Source organism: Pogona vitticeps, chromosome 1 (genome assembly GCF_051106095.1).
Source record: "Pogona vitticeps strain Pit_001003342236 chromosome 1, PviZW2.1, whole genome shotgun sequence".
Taxonomy (NCBI): Eukaryota; Metazoa; Chordata; class Lepidosauria; order Squamata; family Agamidae; genus Pogona; species Pogona vitticeps.
In genome coordinates, this window is record NC_135783.1 from 329,077,037 (window position 1) to 329,099,653 (window position 22,617).

Below are 22,617 nucleotides of genomic sequence, written 5' to 3' on the forward strand. Positions count from 1 at the left end.
ATATGGCCAGTGGGACTAGACACAGAACACCGTTACCTTCCCACCATGGTGGTACCTATTTACTTGCATTTGCATGCTTTCGAACTGCTAGGTTGGCAGGAGCTGGGACAAGCGACGGGAGCTCAATCCGTCACGTGGATTCGATCTTAGGATGGCTGGTCTTCTGACCTTGCAGAACAGAGGTTTCTGCAGTTTAACCTGCAGGGCCACCACATCCCATTTGATTATTGTACTGGGTCCTAAAAGCCCTTTAGAACTTTATAAAACTGCAGGATAGCAGAAGCCTGTGTTCATTACATTAACATTTCATTCAGAGTGATACCAGATAATTGTTTTCCAACTTTTAAAAGTGATTTATTTTTGAATATCCTTTTGATTCACTTTTGAATATCCTTTAAGTTTAATGTAATGTAATGTAGAACAGGCAAAAAGGATGTCCAGGAGATGTATATATTTTATATATTTTCGTCTTTTCAGCGTATTGAGCCAGCAAAGTATATATGTAGATGATCTTCTTCTACAGTATTTAGAGATTATCAAAACTCCAAGTATCAAAAACTTAATGTTTTTAAAATACAGCAATGAAGCCTTAAAAATATAACAATATAACAATGCTGCATCTATTTTAGTTTTTTAATTTCTAAAGCAATAAGTGGTTACATTACCACACCTGCCCTCCCCATTCCTTTCATAATTGTAGGTATTTTACGAGCTTACATATAACATTGCTTTATGCATTTTCAATCATAATGCATTAAACAACTGAAGCAGGAGAACTGTTCACATCAAGAATGGAGAACTCTTAGCCCTCTAGCTGTTTAGGGCTTTTATACCTTCATAATGGCAATGAGGGATTGGGCCAACAGAAACTAAAGCCCAAAACACCTCAAAGGCTACAGATTTTCCACCATTTATCTAAACATGACACCATAACTACTCATTAAAGAAGTTATCAGAAGCATAAGATTAGCTCTATAATTTCAGCACACTAACTCATTTTGTAAAACTGCCACAACTTCTTATTAGTCATCCAAACTGATAGAATTTAATAATATATATTCCATCCAATGACTACGCAAAAGCCTTTGACTGTGTAGACCACAGCAAACTATGGCAAGTTCTTAAAGAAATGGGAGTACCTGATCACCTTATCTGTCTCCTGGTAAAACTATATGTGGGACAGGAAGCAACAGTTAGAACTGGAGATGGAACAAATGATTGGTTCAAATTGGGAAAGGAGTATGACAAGGCTGTATATTGTCTCCCTGCTTATTTATATGCAGAATACATCATACAAAAGGCTGGACTGGGTGTATCCCAAGACGGAATTAAGATTGCCGGAAGAAATATCAACAGTGTCCGATATGCAGATGATACCACTCTGATGGCAGAAAGTGAGGAGGAATTAAAGAACCTCTTAATAAGGGTGAAGGAGGAGAGCACAAAAATGGTCAGTAGCTCAACATAAAAAAACTAAGATCATGGGCACTGGTCCCATCACATCCTGGCAAATAGAAGGGGAAGATATGGAGGCAGTGACAGATTTGACTTTCTTGGGCTCCATGATCACTGCAGATGGTGACAGCAGCCACAAAATTAAAAGATGCCTGCTTCTTGGGAGGAAAGTGATGACAAACCTAGACAGCATCTTAAAAAGCAGAGTCATCACCTTGCCCACAAAGGTCTGCAGTCAAAACTATGGTTTCTTCCATTAGCGATGTATGGAAGTGAGAGCTGGACCATAAAGAAGGCTGACCGCCGAAGAATTGATGCTTTTGAATTGTGGTGCTGGAGGAGACTCTTGAGAATCCCCTGGACTGCAAAGAGAACAACAAAATGGATAGGTTCCATGAAGGAAATTAGCCCTGAGTACTCACTGGAAGGACAGATCCTGAAGCTGAGGCTCCAATACTCTGACCATCTAATGAGAAGAGAAGACTCCCTGGAAAAAACCTTGCTGTTGGGAAAGTGTGAAGGCAAGAGAAGAAGGGGACGACAGAGGATGAGATGGTTGGTCACTGTCATTGAAGCTACCAACATGAATTTGATCAAACTCTGGGAGGCAGTGGAAGACAAGGGGGCCTGGCGTGCTCTGGTCTATGGGGTCACAAAGAGTCGGGCACGACTTAACGACTATACAACATTCCATCCAATTGCTTCCATTACAAGGTTTTTTTTTACAGAATAGGATCCCTGCAGTCAGTTTGCAAGAATTTTAGATAGTACTTCAACCTCCAATAAACCTTTCCCCCCCCCCAACTATTTATTTCTTAACTAATAATGAAAAGGAAAACACGGCTACAGCAGCTACTTGATATATGACAATAAACATCATAATGGTTGTTGTGGGTTTTTAGGGCTCTTTGACCATGTTCTAAAAGTTGTTCTTCCTAACGTTTTGCCAGTCTCTGTGGCCGGCATCTTCAGAGGACAGCACTCTGTGCTCTGGTGTAGTTGGCTTGGGAGTGGAGTATTTATGGCTGTGAGACAAGCTTTTGTCCTTTTCAGGAGATGGGTAATTAGTGTGTCTTGTTGTGGGTGTATTGTTGTGACAAGGGGGAGAGATTATCTGTCATTGTGGTTGATAGGTGTCATTAGCTGGTCTTTTGTGTATAGTGATCCCTGGTCCTTGTAGCTGGGTAGAGGTCGTTGGCCTTTTGCATGCTGTATTTTTCAGAGCTGGGAGCCAAATTTTGTTGAGTTTCAAACTTTCCTCTTTTTTGTTGAAGGTCTGCTGGTGCTTGTGGATTTCAATGGCTTCCCTGTGCAGTCTGATGTAATGATTGCTGGTATTGTCCAGTATTTCAGTATTTTGAAATAGAATTTCACGACCAGCTTGTTTTAGCGCATGTTCAGCTACTGCAGATTTTTCTGGTTGTTTTAGTCTGCAGTGTCTCTCATGTTCTTTGATTCTGGTGTGGATGCTTCATTTTGTGGTTCAAATGTATACCTGTCCACAACTGCAAGGTATCCGGTATACACCTGCAGTGGTGAGGGGGTCCCTTCTGTCCTTTGCTGGCCATAACATTTGTTTTATTTTTGTGGTGGGCTTGAATACTGGTTCCCCATGGGGTCCGTGACCCCTTTGATGTATGGCAGAAATACTTTATTTGTGGGTGGGTTGTGAAGGTGTCATCCACATATCGGAACCAGACTGTGGGTGCGAGGGGTGCCGAAGCCAGGGCAAGTTTTTGAAAGGCTCCATGTAGAAGTTTGATATAACCGGGCTGAGGGGGCTCCCCATGGGCACTCCATCTGTCTGTTCATAGAATTCATTATCCCACTGGAAATAGCTGGTCCTTAGACAGTGTTGGGAAAGGGCCTTGATTTCTTCTGGAAAGATCTGCTGGATGAGTGTCAGGGTGTCCTTTATCAGTACCTTAGTGAACCAGGATACTACGTCAAAACTGACCAGTCTATCCCCAGGGTTGAGTTTTAGGGTGCTGATCTTTCTTATGAAATGTCCTGAGTCTTTGATGTAGGATGAGGTTTGTCCAATGTGGGTCGCTAGGTGTTTGGCTAATTCATTTGTTGGGGAGCTGATGGCACTTACAACGGGCCTGAGTGGGACTGAGTCCTTGTGGATTTTGGGGAGTCCGTATAGTCTTGGTGGGAGAGCTTCTGTCTTGCAGATTCGTTGAAGGACGTTGGGGTGCAGGGAGGAACTCCTGATCAGCACGTTTGTTTGTTTTGTGATTTTGTTGGTTGAGTCCCGTTTCAGTTTTCTGTAGGTGGTGGGGTCTAGAAGTTCCCTGATTTTGTCTTTGTATTCTTCTGTTTCCATGATTACTGTGGCGTTGCCTTTGTCTGCTGGCAGGATGATGACATCCGGGTCTGAGTTCAGGGACTTGATGGTGTTTCTCTCCTTTCTTGTTATGTTGCTTTTGGGGGGTTTTGCTTTCTGTAGGATCCTAGTCACTTCACCTCTTATTTCCTCTGCTTTTTCTTCTGGAAGATAATATAATGCTGATTCCACGCTGGCAATTATGTCTTCCACAGGAATTTTACTGGGTGTGACTGCAAAATTTCCTCCTTTGCTTAAGACTGAGGTTTCTTCTGGGGAGAGTTGGCATCCTGATAGGTTGATGATGATGCGCAAGTTGTCTAGTGTAGGTTTCTGTTGGCTTGTTTGGCATTTGTTGAATTTCCGTTTTTGTCTGTCTGTGTGGTTCATCATTTCTTTTTCCATCTTTTTGTAAGAGAGGGTATCAATCTTGTCCCAATCTTGACTTCTCATTTTTTGGCTGATAGTGATGTGTAGGCATAATAGTTCTTTGTGGAGTCCAGTTTTTTGCGGGTTGTGTGGATTCTTTCCCGTAGGAGGGCGTGTTCCAGACGGTCGTAGATGCGGCTGGCCTGTGGGGAAATGGTGGTCCTTTTTGTCCTGAAGAAGGCTGGTATGGTTTTTGTGTCTCTGCAGCGTAGTAGAAATGTTAAGAAACATAGTAGGTGTGCTCTTTTGCTTTGGAGTGTTTCCAGTCTCCGGGTCTGTCTGACTGTTTCCTCCCCGCAGAGGCATTCAATGTATTCGCGAAGGCTTTCATGGCTGGGATCTAATGGTTGTTGTGGGTTTTTCTGAAGAACAACCTTCAGAATATGGCCAAGGAGCCTGAAAAACCCACAACAACCATTAGATCCCAGCCATGAAAGCCTTCGCAAAAACATCTAAATGTTGGTAATAATTCCTTAACATGTGAATGCTGAAAAATTTAGAAACACATTTCTGAATTTTGATACACTCATCTGTTATGTCTGCAGCAGAATGAGGAATGATTACTGTATTACTAGCGAATCACTTAATTATGGCAGTCTTCTATCACTTTTCTGACAAAGTTATTTCCTTAGCTTTTACAGTTACAGTTGTTAAATGAACGGAAGCTACTATACCTTAGAATCCATCATTTAGAAGTCTTCAGTGTCATGTATACACTTTCTTAACAAAGTATTCATAGGAGATAAAATGTAGAACTTCCTCACTCTCCTTCTTTGCTATTTCTTTCTGTTCTGAACATGAGGCCTATAGCCATATTACACAGGCTGCTTTTGAAAGGCAATGCAGTAACACCTGACCTTTCCTTCTTCATTACTATGTGGCCAAGAAGCCACAATGACAACTTATATCTCCTCTTAAGGTAACCATTCACAAACAGGTCTGGCCACAATATTTGAAGTGAAGCCAAATGTATTCCTATATGTATCATAGCCTAGATCATTACATTATTGTACAGCAGCATTTGCTATAACAATTATGCTAATGATGACTTTTCACCTGATTACATATACTATTTAATTAGAACCACCCCATGAGACAATCTGAGGCATTTCCTTCAGACATAAGGTTTGAAAGAGAATTTGGAATTTCCAGGCACAAGATTTTGGAATGACACAGTCTTTGCATCTCAAGCCATTTCCTTGAGCACCCTCCATATTTCCTCTTTCTGCCAGTGGCACCCGAAAATGTGGTTGGTGTTGCCCCCAAGATTGTTTGCTAAGTCACACTGCTAGGCTTCTGGACTCCCATCTTCTAATGCATATATGCATTCCAACCTTCGCCTCTGAGTTTTTATTCTTTCTTTTTTTCTCCATGCCTGGAGAAAAGTGTTGATGGAAACACATAGTTTGGCTAGCTCTCTTGGCTAGGCTCCAGTTTGAAGCCATTCTGCTCATGTTTGTCTCACTATCCTTGATGGCTTCTATTTCTGTTCTACCCAACAGTAAGTCTTTCTGAAAAAGTGAAATTGAAATAATCTGGTATGATCAGAAATACAAGTGTATTGAGGGGGGGAGTGTTCCTTAACCCAGGGGTCCCCAACCCCCGGTCTGCAGCCCAAAACTGGGCCATGGCCTTGGCAGGACTGAGCCACAGAGACAGATCTCCCACCCCTCTGCACGCAGGCCCCCCCAGCATGCACATATGCCCCTGCCACATACATGCACAGATGCATGCATGCACCGCCCATGCACACATGGCCCCCCATATACACACATGGAGACCCGCCCACCCATGCATGGATGCTCTGCCCCACCCACCCCATACACGGATGCACACATGCCCCGCCCATGCACGCACAGACAACCCCCTGCCCCCCTGTTGAACTGGTCAGGTGGAGGGTTCGAAAAAGGTCGGGGGCCACTGTGGTTCGAAAAAGATTGGGGGGCACTGCCTTAACCCATTCCCTTCTTCTTTTTCTGCTAAAATACAGAGAGAGAGAAAGAGCTTTGCAGCTTTTAGGGGAAACGTTTAGTTTTAGACCTGAAATCACATTTTAACACTCCATATGAGAAGTAATGGCCTTCCTTTTCCTCTTCTGGCATGACTTAGAGGTTGGAAAAGTTAGCTTGGGAGGATAGCTCTCTTGGCCCAGGAATTCTGGGAATAGTAATCTTCCAAGTTCTGGTATTATTACAAGGAGATCTGAAGAATTTGCTGCACTCAAGTTTATTTATATTGTGACCTGTTAGTAAGCCAGGATCATCAGATGCCTTGATTCTGAGACTACTCAAGCACTCAACAAGGGGGCTGCTCTCTGTCTCTTATGTCTAACTCCAGTTATTCTAGAGGGGGAACATATGCTACCAATTTCTTTACAGATACTGTAGATCACAGTAAGAGGGAGTAGTTGAGGAAATGTGCAAGACCAATGTTTACTAGTATTGTCTGCCTACATCAGTGGTTCTTAACATGGGCGATAATGCCCCCCAGGGGGCGATTTCATTTTTCAGGGGGGCGGTAGAATGAAAAGGGGCAGCATGGGGGCGATGGAGCAGAAGGGGGGTGGTAGGGGGCGCTGAAGCAAGCCAGACCTGTGAAGGTAGCTGCAACCAGGGTGCTAGCAGTGGATCCAGTGCTGCCACCGCCAGACGATCCCACTCTTCCTGCCTGCCACATCTCGCCTTTCTCACTTAGGGGAGCACTGAATGTGGATCGGGTGGAAGGAAAGGGTCTCTTGGGTCCCCGTCCTCGCCCAGTGATGCTCTGCCTCGCACCCAGGCGGGGAGGGAAAGACGAGCCCCATTTGTTCGTCCTGCCTTCCCACCCACCTTCCTGCCCATTGCAAGGGAAGCGCGGAGAGAAACGGGATGGTTTGGGGTGGCGCAGCATCTCTTTGGGTGGGATCGCAAATGCACTGCAGAAAGTCAGCCGCTCCTCTTTCTCCTTGAATATAAGGAATTGAATTCAGTCATTGAACTTAAGTGTCTTATAAATAAATAAATAAATAAATAAATAAATAAATAAATAAATAAATAAATAAATAAATAAATAGGATATTATAGCTGTGGGGAGGGGGGCGATGATAACTTCCTCAATGGCTCAAGGGGGCGTTTCTTTCAAAAAGGTTAAGAACCACTGGCCTACATGATAGCAAAGTGTGGCTATATGGGAAATCATTCTGTATATTTTCCTTTAAAACAGTAGTTCTTAACCTTTGTTACTCGGATGCTTTTGAACTGCAATTCCCAGAAACCCCAGTCAGGACAACTGGTTGTGAAGGCTTCTGGGAGTTGCAGTCCAAAACTCCTGAGTAACCCAAGGTTAAGAACCAGTGCTTTAAAAGAAACAAAGCCTTGCCTGTGTGTGCGTGCCTGTTTTTAGCCAAAAAAGGGCAGCAGGGAAAGTTAAACAGGTCCTTTCCTTTCCTCTTCTCATACTCATTGCAACCTTCTAGGCTATTTTTCACCTTTAAGAAAGAGAGACAGTAAAAGCTAAAAAGAGAAAGAGGGGAGAAGTGGCAGAGAACTCTGTATCATATCTGTCTATGACTATAAGCATAAAACATATCTGAATTTTGTTTTAGGGAGTGTTCAGTCTTCTGAACGTATTATCATAGCAAAATCTGCTGGTGCTTCATTTATCATCTCTGTACTCTGCCCACACTGACTCCTAGAATTTAATGAAGGCCCATTTACCAGTTGGCCTCTTAGCCAGGGTGTGTCAGAAAAGAACCAGATTCTATTTACATTCCCTGCAATTCACATTCTGGAAATGCCACAATGTAGGTTCCTCAGCAAACTCTGTTTTACGTATCTACATTTCGCTTATGTTTACAGCACAAAATGATATTTGCTAAGATTAAAAAGAAAGAGTTGTGACAAAAACAAAGCTGAGGTTGTCTGCCCTTCTGAACTCTTAATATATGCAGTGAAGGTATGTAGCACAACAAGTTCTCTTCTATAGACACACAACATTCTAGCCTCATGGCAAATTAAATTATATCAGATCAACTGGCATTTATTATCTACTGTACATGGTTTACCCTAGTTTCAAAAACTCTCATTAAGGAAGGAAAACTGAGGGTGTGTTAGTGATATGCTGCCTGGTGCTCAGTGTTGCCAGAGACTTGGGGACCTGCTACATTTCTCAAGGAACAGCAATCTTATAGTGGGGGGGGGGGCACTGAAGGAGAAGACTTAACTCCATTTGTGTGTGCATGAAAGCTTTGCAACCTGAGCACCTATCTCCATCCAGTCCCAAGTAGTGCCATGGTCTACTGGCTCTTTCCAAAGGTGTTCTTATATGTTTTGCAGTTGCACAACACTGGCACATCTAAAAGTTAGGAACCAGCTGGGTACATTTTGCCATCTGGCCAGTCAAAAATAACCATCACCCACCATGTCTGAGTTGCCATGTTACCTGATTAGCTGGGTTTTACCTGGATTCTGGGACTATTTACCTATATTCCTCTCCCATCTCTTTCCAGAATCAGCTGACCCCAAAAGCACTTCTAGCATTTGTCCCAAGCTTGCCTGCCCTACTGTGAAGGAGAGAAGACCAGTGTGCCATCCTCTACTGATCAGACTTCTGAGGAAAGCCGCGGCTGCATGGAGGGAATACTGGTGGAGATAGGACAGGAGGAGCTGGAATGTAAAGAGTCACTAGAGGTGTGTCTGGCTGACGAGGGGGGGTTGGACTTGATTATCTGGGAGAAGTTTATAAAGGAGGAAGAGAACGTGTGAAGTTTCAGAATTCTAATGGACGGAGGACAGCCAGAGAGAAAGAATCGAGGAGTGCAAACAGAGCAAGTTTTCCGGCAAGAAGGCGCTACGGGTCTGATGAAAGACTTTCCAAATCTACAGATTGGAGGAGATTTGTTGCCAGACCCAAGGGGTTTACATACAAAGGAGGGTGATCTAGAACCACTGGAATGGACTGTGGTGGTGTACCCTCGCAATCAGTATGGGGGACTGGGCGTCCACAACGTGAGGGGGACTGGGCGAGACACCCATGCTGTGGGACAGTTTGTGCCGTAAGGAGCACCTTCCTGAAACCTATGACTGATTGGGAACAGTTTGGACGGGCCCCTCTGTGAGAAATGATTTGAGGACACCAGATGTAAAAGTACACAGTTATAGGATTTTACCAGAATTGAGTTTATTGGACCCCTTTGAAACTGTTGAATTGAATTTGTTAGACAATAAAAACTCATGTTAAACTTTCAGGGCCGCCTCCGCCTCCTTCCCGCACAAACTCAGGGTTCACCTCCTGCTGAAGACGAACATATTCACACCTACCTCTCTGACATCACAAGGACCCACCCTGCAGAGGCAACATGGGAGGGGACAGCCAAATGGCAGGGGTAGAGGCTCTTTCCTTTAAAGGCTCGCCGCTATAATAATAGAGTGACATAGTGGTAAGAGTGGTAGACTAAGCCCAAGAAAAGTTGTTTTTAAGTCATGAAGGTAACCTTCCTTTTAGCCATTTCCCCTCAACTGAACCTAATTCACCTGTCTGTTGTTAGGCTACAACACCCTAAGCTTCCCAGAGAAAAACTGGTATAAAAAAGTAGTTTTCAGAAATAAAAAATTGACAGGCAAGGCTTGGAACATGAGCAAACACTTTTTAAAAAAAAACACACAGCACTTTAAAAGGGCATATCAACTTGAGAAAACATTTTAAAATTAACACTGTTGGAAAGCAAACATTGCCATAGATATTTTATTTACTGTGAATAACCCAAGAATGCTATATTTTCTGCCCTACCTCCATTTCCAACTGTGTCTTTGTTTCCCATTGCTACAAAATTATTTTTATGCCAAAATAATCCACACAAGAATGCATTCTGAGGGGGAGGGAAGTCTGTTCTATTTCAGCAGTCTGGTCTGCACTTCCTAAATCTGATTTACTAATCTCACTTGAAAGAGTACATGTAATTTAAAAAAAAAATTCAGAACCAACATTAAAATGAGAATAAAAGATATGAAGATCAAGAGAATGAGATGTCTTCCATGAGGTAAATGCCGACAATCTGGTGCCAGAGGAGGCCCCGTAAGAGAAACAATGCATACTGGCAACAGTTCTGAACATGAATGATATTCTCAGAAGAGGGCCTCAACAGAAAACGACAAGTAGAGGGCTAGATCGTATTAGTCCTAACTAGAGAAGACCTTTTGAGTGAATGGTGTTTACTAACTCAACACTTATGTAAGTATCATTGGCTCAGTAGGTCCACTCTAATCAGATAACAGCTGATTTTTGCCCAAATATTCCTAAAGCAGACCCTCACTGGGTAGATGTGGACATCTTTGGTTCAGTAAGATATCCAACAGCAGCTAGGGGCCTGCACTAAAGCTGCCATTCCTGACAGCAGAGGCATCTTGTGACAGGGCAAGGGGAGTTCCCCCCCCCCAAATTAAGGGAGTGACCTCTCTTCTGCTCAGTTCATGAGCTGCCTCTCTCCCTGCTAGTGATGATTGTATCCTAGACAAAAAAGAGCATAATGCAGACAAGAAACATTTGTGGTACAGTGGTTCTCAAGCTCAAACCTTCCTGAGTTCATTGGTTAACCCTGGCCAGTACCCATTTCCCAGACTAATCTACTTAACCAGGTTGTTTTGAGGGTAAAAGGAGGAGGGGGAAAAAACTCTTAGTGAGAAAAGCTAAGGAAGGAGCAATGCCACTGCAAGCTCAAAAAGCAGATAAGAAGCTTCACTTGTAGGCATGCAAAAGTAACATCAACAACCAAACATTCATAACTGATTCCGAGTATGCTCTTATTTCAATGCATAGTTGGAACCACATTCCTACTACATGGAAAAAAGCTGTGTCAGAAAAACATGAAAAATATCCCATTTTGAAATGTCTGTTTTGCCTACAGAATCACCCTGATCCATGCAGACAGCTCGGAACAAAATAGTCACACTGCATGAAGATAACTCCCATTCCATCCTTTGAAAAACTGAATTCTGCAATGTCATGATCCAAATGAAACATGGTGCTTTATGTGGAAAGGCAGTCAGCATGATTTGCTTCCACTAGCCAGCCAACAAGCCATATAGCAATCTGGAGTGCTAACATTTTGGACCTGAACAATGCAAGCCCTTCTCAGCTCCACTGGAGTTTCTATATTTATTGTAAAATATATACTAGCACACTCAGAAGTACCTCAAACTTTGTGGAAGCAGAAAATTCTTTTACTGGGAATGGAGTAAGGGGTAGCTAAATGAGGACTGAACATGCTCATCAGCCACAGATGCCAAGTACAAATTACTAAGTGGGGAGTGGGGAGGCATGGCTGTTGGCAAATCAGTATACTCACACTAACATCTTCTTGTAGGTCTCAACTCAACTATAATTTAATTTTATTCCATTCTTCTTCCGTGATATCCATGTCTTCCCCTGTTTTATTTTCACAACAGCTAGGTTACGCTGAGACATGGCAATGGAGCTATTCATACAGGGAGCTTTGTTGCTATGAAAGGATTTGAACCCAGGTCTGTCTAATTCTAGTCCAACACTCTAAACCAGAAGCCTTGGCCAGCACAGCTGTTGATGAAGGCTTCTGGGAATCGCAATCCAAGAACAGCTGGGTGACCCAAGATTGGGAACCACTGCTCTAGACAATACACCAGACAGGCTTCACCTGTCAGTGAGCATGCTTTTATACCCACTGACGGGTGTATCTTCACGCCCACAAGGATTATAATCAAGCTGCCAAGAAGTGAGAAGAATGGTAATGTGGAACAAAGCCTTCTTAGCTGTGGTATCCCATCTATGCGTTACAATAAGGCTCGTTGGGCACCTATCTGGTAGGTGGAGGCTGGTGCCGGGCAAAGAATTTTCATTCTTCTCAGGGTTTAATACCCCAATGAGGTTGTTATTTTTACCCTCACTGCTTAAATTGTATAGTGATGTTTATTTTTTTTTAATTATTCCATTTTATCAATGTAAGCCTCTCCAAAAACGCTGTGCTGTCCTTCGGCACAACATTTTATCAAGTCATTAAAGAGGAGAAATGCAACTGCTGAAGTTGAGAACACTGTGTCCACCTCAGCTGAGAGCTATGTATGTCCTCTTGGTATTCCCTCTCCTGGCTCGTTTTCTGTAAGCTTGCCAGGTGGGGCTATCCAATTTTAATATCTGTAAGGCATTAGTGGAACAATCCCATACATGTATACTGAGAGATACACACTGTTGTGTTCAGTAACATTTATTCCAAGGCAACTGTGTGCGAGATTCCACTCCTACTTCCCTTTAAATTATACAAGTGAGACCTATAACAAAATCCTGCAGCATGGAGGAGTTCTAGCTACCCATTCTACTTTCCATTCCATTTCCCCAGCCACCATTTTCATTCAATCACCAATTCAGATTGTCAACCTAAATCCCAAATTAAATCCCTCGCACTTTCAGTTAAAAGAAGCAGATAATGGTGCAGACTTCTGTCAAATACTCTCTGGAAAAGCAGCTTTCAATGAGATTACAACATACTGGCCTTGAAAGAGGAAGGGTTGTATGGGGCACAAAGTACTTTCTTCTTCATGGCCTTTGTGACATTCCTCAAAGGTGTCCAGTTGCAAGACACCTGAAAAGTACCCACACGGTCTCAATCATTAACTTTTAGCCCAGACATAACACATGCACAGCTTGATGAAAGTTAATGATGGAGACCACTTGGCTGATTTACCAACTAGACACTTCTGTGGAAGACCTGTTGTGTGAATTCACAGATGACCATTCAGAGAACAATAGGTACAAATAAGTGACCCATCCTTCCCTGAAGAAATTGCCTACCAAAATTGTGGGTGTCCCAGGGTAGAGGCTCCCACAGTTATCTGCCACCTTTCCTACCTCTCGAAGTTCAAGCCTCTGCGCCACAGCCTCCAGACTTTCCTGCCCGGTGCTCTCCACTGACAGTGTGAACTCCACAAACTCATTGTTAAGCAGCTGGATACGGGCCACCAAGCAGCTCTTGCTAGACACTGTGTAGCGTCGAGTTCGTTTCAGCTTCAGCCCAAAAGGGAGAGGCATTTTCTCTCTTAAAACATTCACAAGAAGTCACTGAAAAACATCCGGGAATATCTCACTTCCCGTGAACAGTCAAGAGCTGTAGAGTCTCCAGATGATCAACCGCCAGCAGCGGCAGCAGCCATTAAAGACGAGCTGGTTTTCTTCCAACTTTGGTGCAAGGGAAGCATCCACAAAAATTCTGTGAAATAAGAAGTGGTAGGAAAGCCATTAGTTAAACCTTGAATAGAAAAACATGGTGAGTTTTTGATAACTCGCACTGTCAGGTTACATTTGCCAAATTTTGCTTGTAAAAATATAACTTTTTTTCCTGTCCATGAAACATTCATGTATTGTATCTTCTGTCTTTTAATGTTGTAACCCGCCTTGAGTCCTTTTTTAAGGAGAAAAGTGGGGTAAAACGAAAGAAAGAAAGAAAGAAAGAAAGAAAGAAAGAAAGAAAGAAAGAAAGAAAGAAAGAAAGAAAGAAAGAAAGAAAGAAAGAAAGAAAGGAAGAAAGGAAGGAAGAAAGGAAGGAAGGAAGGAAGAAAGGAAGGAAGGAAGGAAGAAAGAAAGGAAGAAAGGAAGAAAGGAAGAAAGGAAGAAAGGAAGAAAGAAATTCCATGACAGATTCAAACACACCATCGCCTGAATACTTAAATATTGGATTGTCTGGTACGTTAGCATCATATTATTGATGGGAAGAAGTGCCAGATAGCTCAGTGGTTTAGGTATTTCGCTGCAAAAACAGGGATTAGGAGTTCAGTTCTCCACTGTGTCTCTTGACAGGGACTAGACTTGATGATCCCTAGGGTCCCTTCCTGATCTGCGGTTTTAACAGGGGTTGAGGTTTAGAGGAGAGTGGCTTACCAAAGTCCCCTTCATAATGTCAGCTCATGTTCTTAACCACACCACATCACTTAAGGTTTATTATTTAATATTAAGCAATAACGGTGCCAGTGATTACATGCCGTAAAGACCAAAAAAATGTTGGGTAATTAAAACATCCAAGAAGTATTCTGGAAACCAGACCTATATGGAAATTACAGACATTAATGTGTGGGTTGGGGTGGAATTGGAACATCAAGAGTTTAATGTACTGTATACCACCTTATCTTACGTACTGGGTAGGGATCACATAACTTTCCACTTCCTTTTAGCCTTCAAATGCATAGTAGAAGTTAAGCAGAGGTTAAATAGTAGGAGTGCTATGTATCATAATAAATCATAACACAGAAATGCTACGGGTGTCTCTGTATCCTGTGTTGGCACCAATCCCAGGATGGCAGGAAATATTTTTTTAAGAAATATATCTTTTAACTGGACTTTTTTTTTTGGTACTCAACAAGGCAAAACAGCTGCCCCAAAAGCATGTTTCATAAGAGTCTTGCAACACAAATGTAAGACTAGCCCAAAAGTCCCCACTGAGGTTTCCCAAATATATTCTCTGCTGCAAGAAATGTGGGCTGATTTTCTAATGATGTCAAGGAGTAATGATTTTTTTTAAAGGAAGGTTGCCACTTGCTTATTTAACCTTACGAGGTAGGCAAAGGATTCTGAATGTTTGTATTTTAAAAAAACAGTAAGCTCACATGGTTCAGAGGGGGCCAAAGTGTTGTATAATGAAGCTTCCTGCCAAAGCATTCCAGGAAGTGTAACTGGCAGGAAGGTATGGAGAAATCCACAGACTGTTTCCTGCTACTTGCCCTTTCACAGAAAGCCATGAGAGTAACAGAATTCAGTATCAGGTGAAATGTCATCACTTCCAAAACATTCCAGGAACTTGCAAAATTGCAATACTGTCAACAGCACAGAACGGTTAAAAAAACATGGAAAACTTGAACACCTTATGAAGTATTTATTTATTTATTTATTTATTTATTTATTTATTTATTTATTTATTTGTTTGTTTGTTTGTTTGTTTGTTTGTTTGTTTGTTTGTTTTGTTTTGTTTTGTTTTGTTTAGTTTAGTTTAGTTTAGGTAAAGGTTCTCCTTGACATTTAGTCCAGTCGAGTCCAACTCTAGGGCGCGGTGCTCATCCCCATTTCCAAGCCATACAGCCAGCGAGGTACTGTACCTATTTATCTACTCGCATTTACATGCTTTCAAACTGCTAGGTTGGCAGGAACTGGGACAAGAGATGGGAGCTCAATCCATTGCGCAGATTCGATCTTACGACTCCTGGTCTTCTGACCTTGCAGCACAGAGGCTTCTGCTGTTTAACCCGCAGCAGCACCATGTCTCATCCCGTTAAAATTATTTAATTTAAGAGTCACCTAATAGTCAAAAAGTACCATAGCACTGATAATAAAGCTAATAAACAACATTTTAAAATATCTTAAACAAAAACAGCAGTAAAATTAGTGTATTGGAGGCAAGATAACCAGTAGCTGCCATCAAATAAATTGCTGAAAATTTTATCTAACCCCCATCTCTCATGTAGATTTCATACATACATACAATGGGTGGTTTCAAAAGATATTTTGAACTTTTGAATTCCGCCTTACATAGACACAGTAAAGCTATATTAGAAAGTATCAACTTTCCTCGTGTGGTTTTCAGAAAGCCTTTCAGAAGATCTAAAACCTCATCATAGCATGTCCCACAACTCATCTCTTTTTCCTCTTCTGATGGAGCACCAGAAAGGTTTACTTCTAAAGGGATAGCTAAGTAAGTCTGTTGTAGCAAAACCTTCACAGAGCACTTTGAGAGTAAGAAAATTATTGTAGCATGCATTTTCATTAATTGTGGACCATTGCATTAGTTGTTTAAAGGGTCAGTCAGAATTTTAGCCAAATCTACAGTATATATACTCAAGATTTTGATAACACTTCATGCATTTTGTATAAATCTGAAATGCTGTGTAACACTTCATGTATCTGATAAAGAAGGCTACAGTCCACAGAAGCTCATGGTACAATGAATATATAGTGGTGCCTCGCTTTACGATCGCCCCGTTTAACGACAAACCGCATTACGACAAACTTTTTGTGATCGCTTTTGCGATCGCTTTACGATGTTTCCTATGGGGGAATTTTGCTTTGCGATGATTGGTTCCCTGCTTCGGGAACCGATTCTTCGCAAAACGATGATTTTCAGAGAGCTGATCAGTGGTTTCAAAATGGCCGCCGGGTAAACAAAATGGCTCCCCACTGTTTTCTGGGATGGATTCCTTGCTGCACAGGCACCAAAAATGGCCGCCCTATGGAGGATCTTCGCTGGACGGTGAGTTTCCAGCCCATCAGAATGCATTAAATGGGTTTTAATGAGTTTCTATGGGCTTTTAAATTTCGCTTTACAATGTTTTCGCTCTACAGTGATTTCACTGGAACAAATTGACATCGTTAAGCGAGGCACCACTGTATTCATATGAAAGATGCTACATGATTCCGTGGAATCTCTGAGCAGCTGTCACCAGTATCACCAGTATCATCACTAGGTGCCCATGATTTTATAATAAGAGACATTCTTTTGGTAGGAAATTCATGACTCAAATCAATATTTTTCACTTAGAGGTTTAAAAACTTACTTTTTTTGGACTACAGTATCCTGAATCACTCTGCCAGCATAGCTTGGCAGGTCAAAAAAGTAAATTTTCTGACTTCTGTCTCAATTTGTGTCCCTCTGAACATAGTACCCCTTCTTTAAGAGTCTCTATGTACTATTTGTTAAATGGATGCTAGTTCAAATTAAGCCCAAACCTTCACTAGATGCTACCATGAATAAACTGAAGCCATCATCCAATGAGTTATACCATGAGAGGACAAGAGTCACTAGAAAGACAATGATGCTAGGAAAAACTGAAGGCAGTAGGAAAAGATTAAAACCAAACAGAAGATGAATTTACTCTGTGAAGGAACACATGGCCTTTTGTATTCACGAAGGCTTTCACGGCCAGGATCTAATGGTTGTTGTGGGTTTTTTTGGGCTCTTTGGCTGTGTTCTGAAGGTTGTTCTTCCTAACGTTTCGCCAGTCTCTATGGCCAGCATCTTCAGAGGACAGCGCTCTGTGCTCTGGTGTAGTTTGCTTGGGAGCGGAGTATTTATGGCTGTGAGATAGGCTTTTGTCCTTTTCAGGCAATGGGTGATTAGTTTTGGCCTTTTGTTTGCAATACCTGAGCAGCACACATGCTCCCACTATGTCTAGTCGTAACCTCTTTCTCAGAGGACTTTATTACGTGGATTCATTTTGTACCACAACAGTTTTCATATTTTGTGCTGTTGTTGTTATATGCTGTTAAGTCACCTCCTGTTTATGGTGACCTTATGAAATAAATAAATAAAATAAATAAAATGTCCTATTATTAACAGCCTTGTTCAGCTATCTACAAACCAATCCTATGGATTCCTTTTTGGAGTCAATTCACTTCAACATTGTCTTTCTCTTTTCTCCTTGTCTTCTCATGATGTGCCCAACATACAACAGGGTTCAGGCTTAATTTGAACTGATTCCATCACAGCATTTTGTAGATGTACCTATTTATTAAACTATCTACCAATCTCATGGAAGTTTAACCTATGGTGAAATTAAATGAATACTTAGCTGGATATTTGGTCATCTTTCACAGACACTTATACCTAAATTCTTTTTTCAGAACTTCGGCTCTTCTCTTTTTAAAAAATGAAGTTATTATTGTTCTTCTATTCCTCCTCCCCATATTTTTTTAAACTTTGGACAATTTGTTTCTAGTTCTTGATTTTGAGATATTTTCTCCACTTACATTCTTTCATTTTTTTTCCTTTGTTCTTTTTTAATTTAAAATGAATGTTAAAAGATAATAATTTATAGGATCACCATTAGTCAGAATTGCCTTGGCAGCACACAACCTGCTTTGCATCTGTTTCAATGATCCAGTCTTCACCTTTCTGATTCCTTCGTATCATACTCTGCCTACAGCAATATTTGTTTCTTCCAGGCAAAGAGCCTGGTAATAAACTACACATCCCTTTCCTTCATCTCTTCACCCTTGTAAATGCTACACTGGATATTCCAGGCACTCGGAATTGTTTCCAGTTGTTTCCAGCTGAAATACAGTAACAGCAAACAGTTGTTTATGAAACTCCCTTTTCTCCACACATCTCTGCTAACATGCCTGTCTGTCTGGAGATGGGTCTTCTAGCTTTTAAAAGCAGTTGTGGTGAACGCACTCGCCTCCAAATCTTGCTTGTCTGCAGCCTGCAGCTTCCTTCACCATGAACAACCCAGACTAAGGGTCATGTTCACTAAAGTTGAACATTTGGAGGGCCACAACTTTCCCATCCCTGCAATTTTAAAACCGCCTAGCAGCAACAAAGTAAGACATACAAATTATCAAACTTTGATCCGCTCAAAACATCACAAACAAAACACTTCTAAAATGTTCATCTTTTAAGCCACTGCCATCTCTTTCAGAAAATCAATTCCTATCCATCATAATCCTATATGTGTGCACTCAGGGTTTTTTTTTGGGGGGGGGTTTCTCCCTCACTGTGTATAATGGTGAGTATATACTAATAATTATAGTGCTGGCTGGATAGCTCAGTGATTTTGTTATCTAGGTTGGCCACTTAATTCCCCACTGTGCCTCCCAGGAGATGACCCAGCCTGTGTAGCCTTGGACAAGCTGCACAGTCCCAGAGCACCCCCATAAGTTCCACTGATTCAGCAGGCCTATTCTAGTTGCAATTTTACTACTGGATTTCAGAAACAGTCTTCAAAGTATTGTATTTTTTGGATCGCTTAAACTTTTCAAAGCAAGCAACTTTCACAAAACAACTTACAATATTTAACTAGTACAGTATAAAAAAGTTTTAAACCTATAAACATTCAATAGAAGAAAAAAGGGAATAAAATGCAATTTAAGAATCCAAAAAAAAAAACCAAGACAGAACTTTCTAAAACAAGATTGTCATTGTTTAGTCGTTGTGTCCGACTCTTCATGACCCCATGGACCAGAACATGCCAGGCCCTCCTATCCTCCACTGCCTCCTGGAGTTGTGTCAAATTCATGTTGGTTGCCTAAAACAAGATAGTCTTCTTAAAAAACTGGAAGGGGCTTGGCCACGCTTCTCGGGGAGTAATATACTCCATAATCACTATTGAGCAGACCCTGTCTCTATCCTATACCAATTATATGTCATTTAATAACACGGCCAAGAACAAAGCTTCAGCTGTCAACCTCAAGGCTCAGGCAGTTTACTATGTGTGTTCCCCAGAAAAAGAGAATGGAAAACCACTTCCGAGTATTCTCTACCTGGAAAACTCTGGAAAGCATCACCGTAAGTCAGAACTGACTTGAGAGCACATCGTTATGAAATGTGTACAGGAATGTTACCTTCAAAACACACCTGATGTTTCTGATTTTCGCCACACTTTTGCTTCTGTCTTTTAAATTTTTTTTATTTTTTTTATTTGACATAACACTCCTCAGCGAATACTGGGAATTCTCCATTTTCATAGATTATACAGTACAAACCAACCAGATAATGAACTTTGAGTTCTACCAATTTCAACTATAGTATTTAAGATGTGTTCAAATCTATAATCAAATACATGCTTGAGCTGCAAGTTAAGTCCCACTTAAATTAGTGGGACTCGAATCTCAACAAAGACTGGTGAGACCAGGACTGCAATAATTTCTAGTGAAGTCAACATGACTTTGTGTTCAACTCTGCCTGGACTCTGCTTACAATCAGATTTACTGCTTGCTAGATTGCATGATTCCTCACAGTATTATCGAATATTTGTTTAATTGTGGGTTTACACATATGAACATATGTGTACTCATGTACACAAATTTTAATCTTTCCTGCCATTTCCACATTTGATAATTTTTGCCTGTGAAAATTTCATACATTTCCCATCCATAATTCCCAAATCATTTGCACTTTTTTAAAAAAAAAATAGCATTAAGCATGCATATTATATCACAATTAAATACATTTGTAGTAAACCAATTAGAAAGTCTTGGGGAGGGGCAGAGATAATGCTTCAGCCCTATTCAACAAGTTTTCATGCTGGCCAAGCACAATTCCTGCAAACACAGCACTACCAGTTTTGTTTAGCAGCTGTTATTTTCTGTCAAACTCCCCTCTCCCCACTCTGCCACACACGCCTATTTCAAAATAATATCTATCTATATGATTAGGGGAGTTTGCAGGCAGTAAGAGGATAGTGCTGAAATGCCAACACCAGCAAATCCAACCAATCCTCTGTTGAAATCATAATTCTCTATTTAGCTCAACCAGAATTCTTGAGATGCTATATTCAGATTTAACCCCCTTCTTTTTAATTAATAAACAAAGTGTATCCACCAAACACTTAACTCGCCTGATTTATCTTCTGTTAATTTACTTCTCACATTCTTCAGGGACACCACACATTGACCAAAGAAACAGAACTTGCTGTGCAAAGGAAACAGGTGCATCTCCTTTTGGCAACTTTGGCTCCATAATTATATATTACTGACATATATATTTTTTAAAAAGGGCACACATTAATATTGTGTCTCCTGTTATCAGTCAAGCCCCCTGAAAAAGCAGAGAGGAAATAATGCACGCTCTCCTTTTCTTAAGAAGTGGGGTGGCAACGCTGAAGATTAAAGATGTTCTGTGACTGCAGGTTTTAATGCACAACTTTAAAAAAAAGGCCCACAAAAGATCTTTGACTGTAACACCTGGAATGTGGAAAGTTAACACGCCTCTTCCTGAAGGTTTTAACACAAACACCAAGAGCAAAAATTCAACTGACATGCATCCCTCATTTAAAATTGTTTTAATTACATTGTTATATATCTGTTGTAAGCCGCCTAGAGTGGTCCTGAGGGACTAGATAAGTGGGATATAAAATAAATAAATAAATAAATAAATAAATAAATAAATAAATAAATAAATAAATAAATAAATAAAGTATCCTGTAATTTTTTCTCACAGTATAATAATCATGTGCTGCCAAGTCGATTCTCACTTATGGTAACCTTTTTCAGGTTTTTCCAGGTACAGAATACTCAGAAGGGGCTTCTCATTCCCTTCTTCTGGGGGCACCCTATAGGACTGTGCAGATTGCCCAAGGCCACACAGGCTGGCTCTCCTTCGCAGGCAAGGTAGTGGAAAATCGAATTCCCAACCTCCAGCTGTGTAGCCAGAGACCTAAACCACTTAGCTATCAAAATGTTTAATATATTGATCATTCAAGCGACACATGCCTAACATCCTACACAGAGAGAGAGAGAGAATACAAACTTTATTCTCTGCATCTTAAACAGTGCTATATGACCGTGGCAAGCAGAATTTAACAAGGGCACAGTAGTGTTGGGCGCGAGGGAGGGCGAGACAGGAGCCTGGCGATCTTCCTCTATCCATCATCACAAAGGACGCCCGCAATCCCGTTTGCAACCCGATCCTAACCACGTTTGACTCCTGAAAAATAATGTCAGGCTGTAGATTCCCGACTGCAATCTTCGGTAGTTTGAATAATTTACGCTGCTAGAAAAATAAATAAATAAACCCTGAACAATTTGCAAATCGGGCTCTGAAAACCGACTCACGTTACAACAAATAACAAAGTCAGGGACGGCCGGTCCGATGGCTTCCCCAACACGCCCTCCCAGGACCACCTCCTACACAGACACAACCGGACGCCGCGATTTATATTTATTTTCTTTTTTTTTACCTGGGACCGTAATCCAAGGGAATCAGGTCTCCTTTAGCTGCAAAAAGCCCAGCGCAGCTTCGAGAGCTCTCCCGAGCGAGCCATGTCGTGGGTGTCGATTTTGGGGGGCCCGGAATGGTTGGGAAAGCGGTCGGAGACGGAGGGAGGGGGAAACAGAGGCTCCTTCTCCCACCCTTGAAGAAAGCCGCCGCCTTCGGTTCGGCTCTCCTTTCCTCTCCTCTCCCGGTCGGTCGGTCCAGTCAGCGCGCAAACATTCCTCACTTCCTGGCTCGACAACAACAACAACAACACGAAAAACGGAGTGTGGTGGATATCATTCCACTGGGCAAAGAGTCAGAAGAGAAGCCGCAGGAGCAGGAGGAGGGGAAATATTACAGCAAAAGGAGGTTTCCCTCAGCCAGCCAGCCAGCCAGCCGCTTTCCTGTGACAGAGGAAGCCCCGGCACGGCTGGAGCACAAGACAAGAGAGAGAGGCTTTCTCCCCGCCCCGTCGTTATTTGCCAGCGGCCAGTCCTGTGCGACACCACAACGCGCAGGCTGCTTGCCTCTCTCTCTCTCTCTCTCTCTCTCTCTCTTTCTCTTTCTCTCTCACTCTCTTCCCTTCTTTCTTTCCCCCTTTGGAGGCGTTCCCCTTTGCTCCAGCCATGCGGAAGGATACGGTGCGATCACGAAAGCGCAGCCCTCCCTGTTTGCAGGCCCATTACCTCAGAGATCTGGAATGCTTGGCAGGGGGAATGTCAGCAAT

General features: G+C 41.9%; 1 protein-coding gene across 6 annotated transcripts in view; it reads right to left on the reverse strand.

The window, feature by feature from the left end:
• PTPN21 (protein tyrosine phosphatase non-receptor type 21) overlaps positions 1–22,462 on the reverse strand; it is a 78,501-nt gene extending 56,039 nt beyond the window's left edge. For 5 of the 6 annotated variants that reach the window (XM_020811425.3, XM_020811424.3, XM_020811422.3 and 2 more), the window contains exons 1-2: positions 21,874–22,445; positions 13,067–13,424 (exon numbers count right to left, since the gene is read on the reverse strand). In XM_020811425.3, coding sequence (XP_020667084.1) covers positions 13,067–13,246 — 180 coding nt within the window. In that variant the 5' untranslated portion in view covers positions 13,247–13,424; positions 21,874–22,445. Of the gene's footprint in view, positions 1–13,066; positions 13,425–21,873 lie in introns of all 6 variants that reach the window. The other variant, XM_020811423.3, reaches the window with a different exon arrangement.
• Positions 22,463–22,617: the final 155 nt, after the last annotated feature.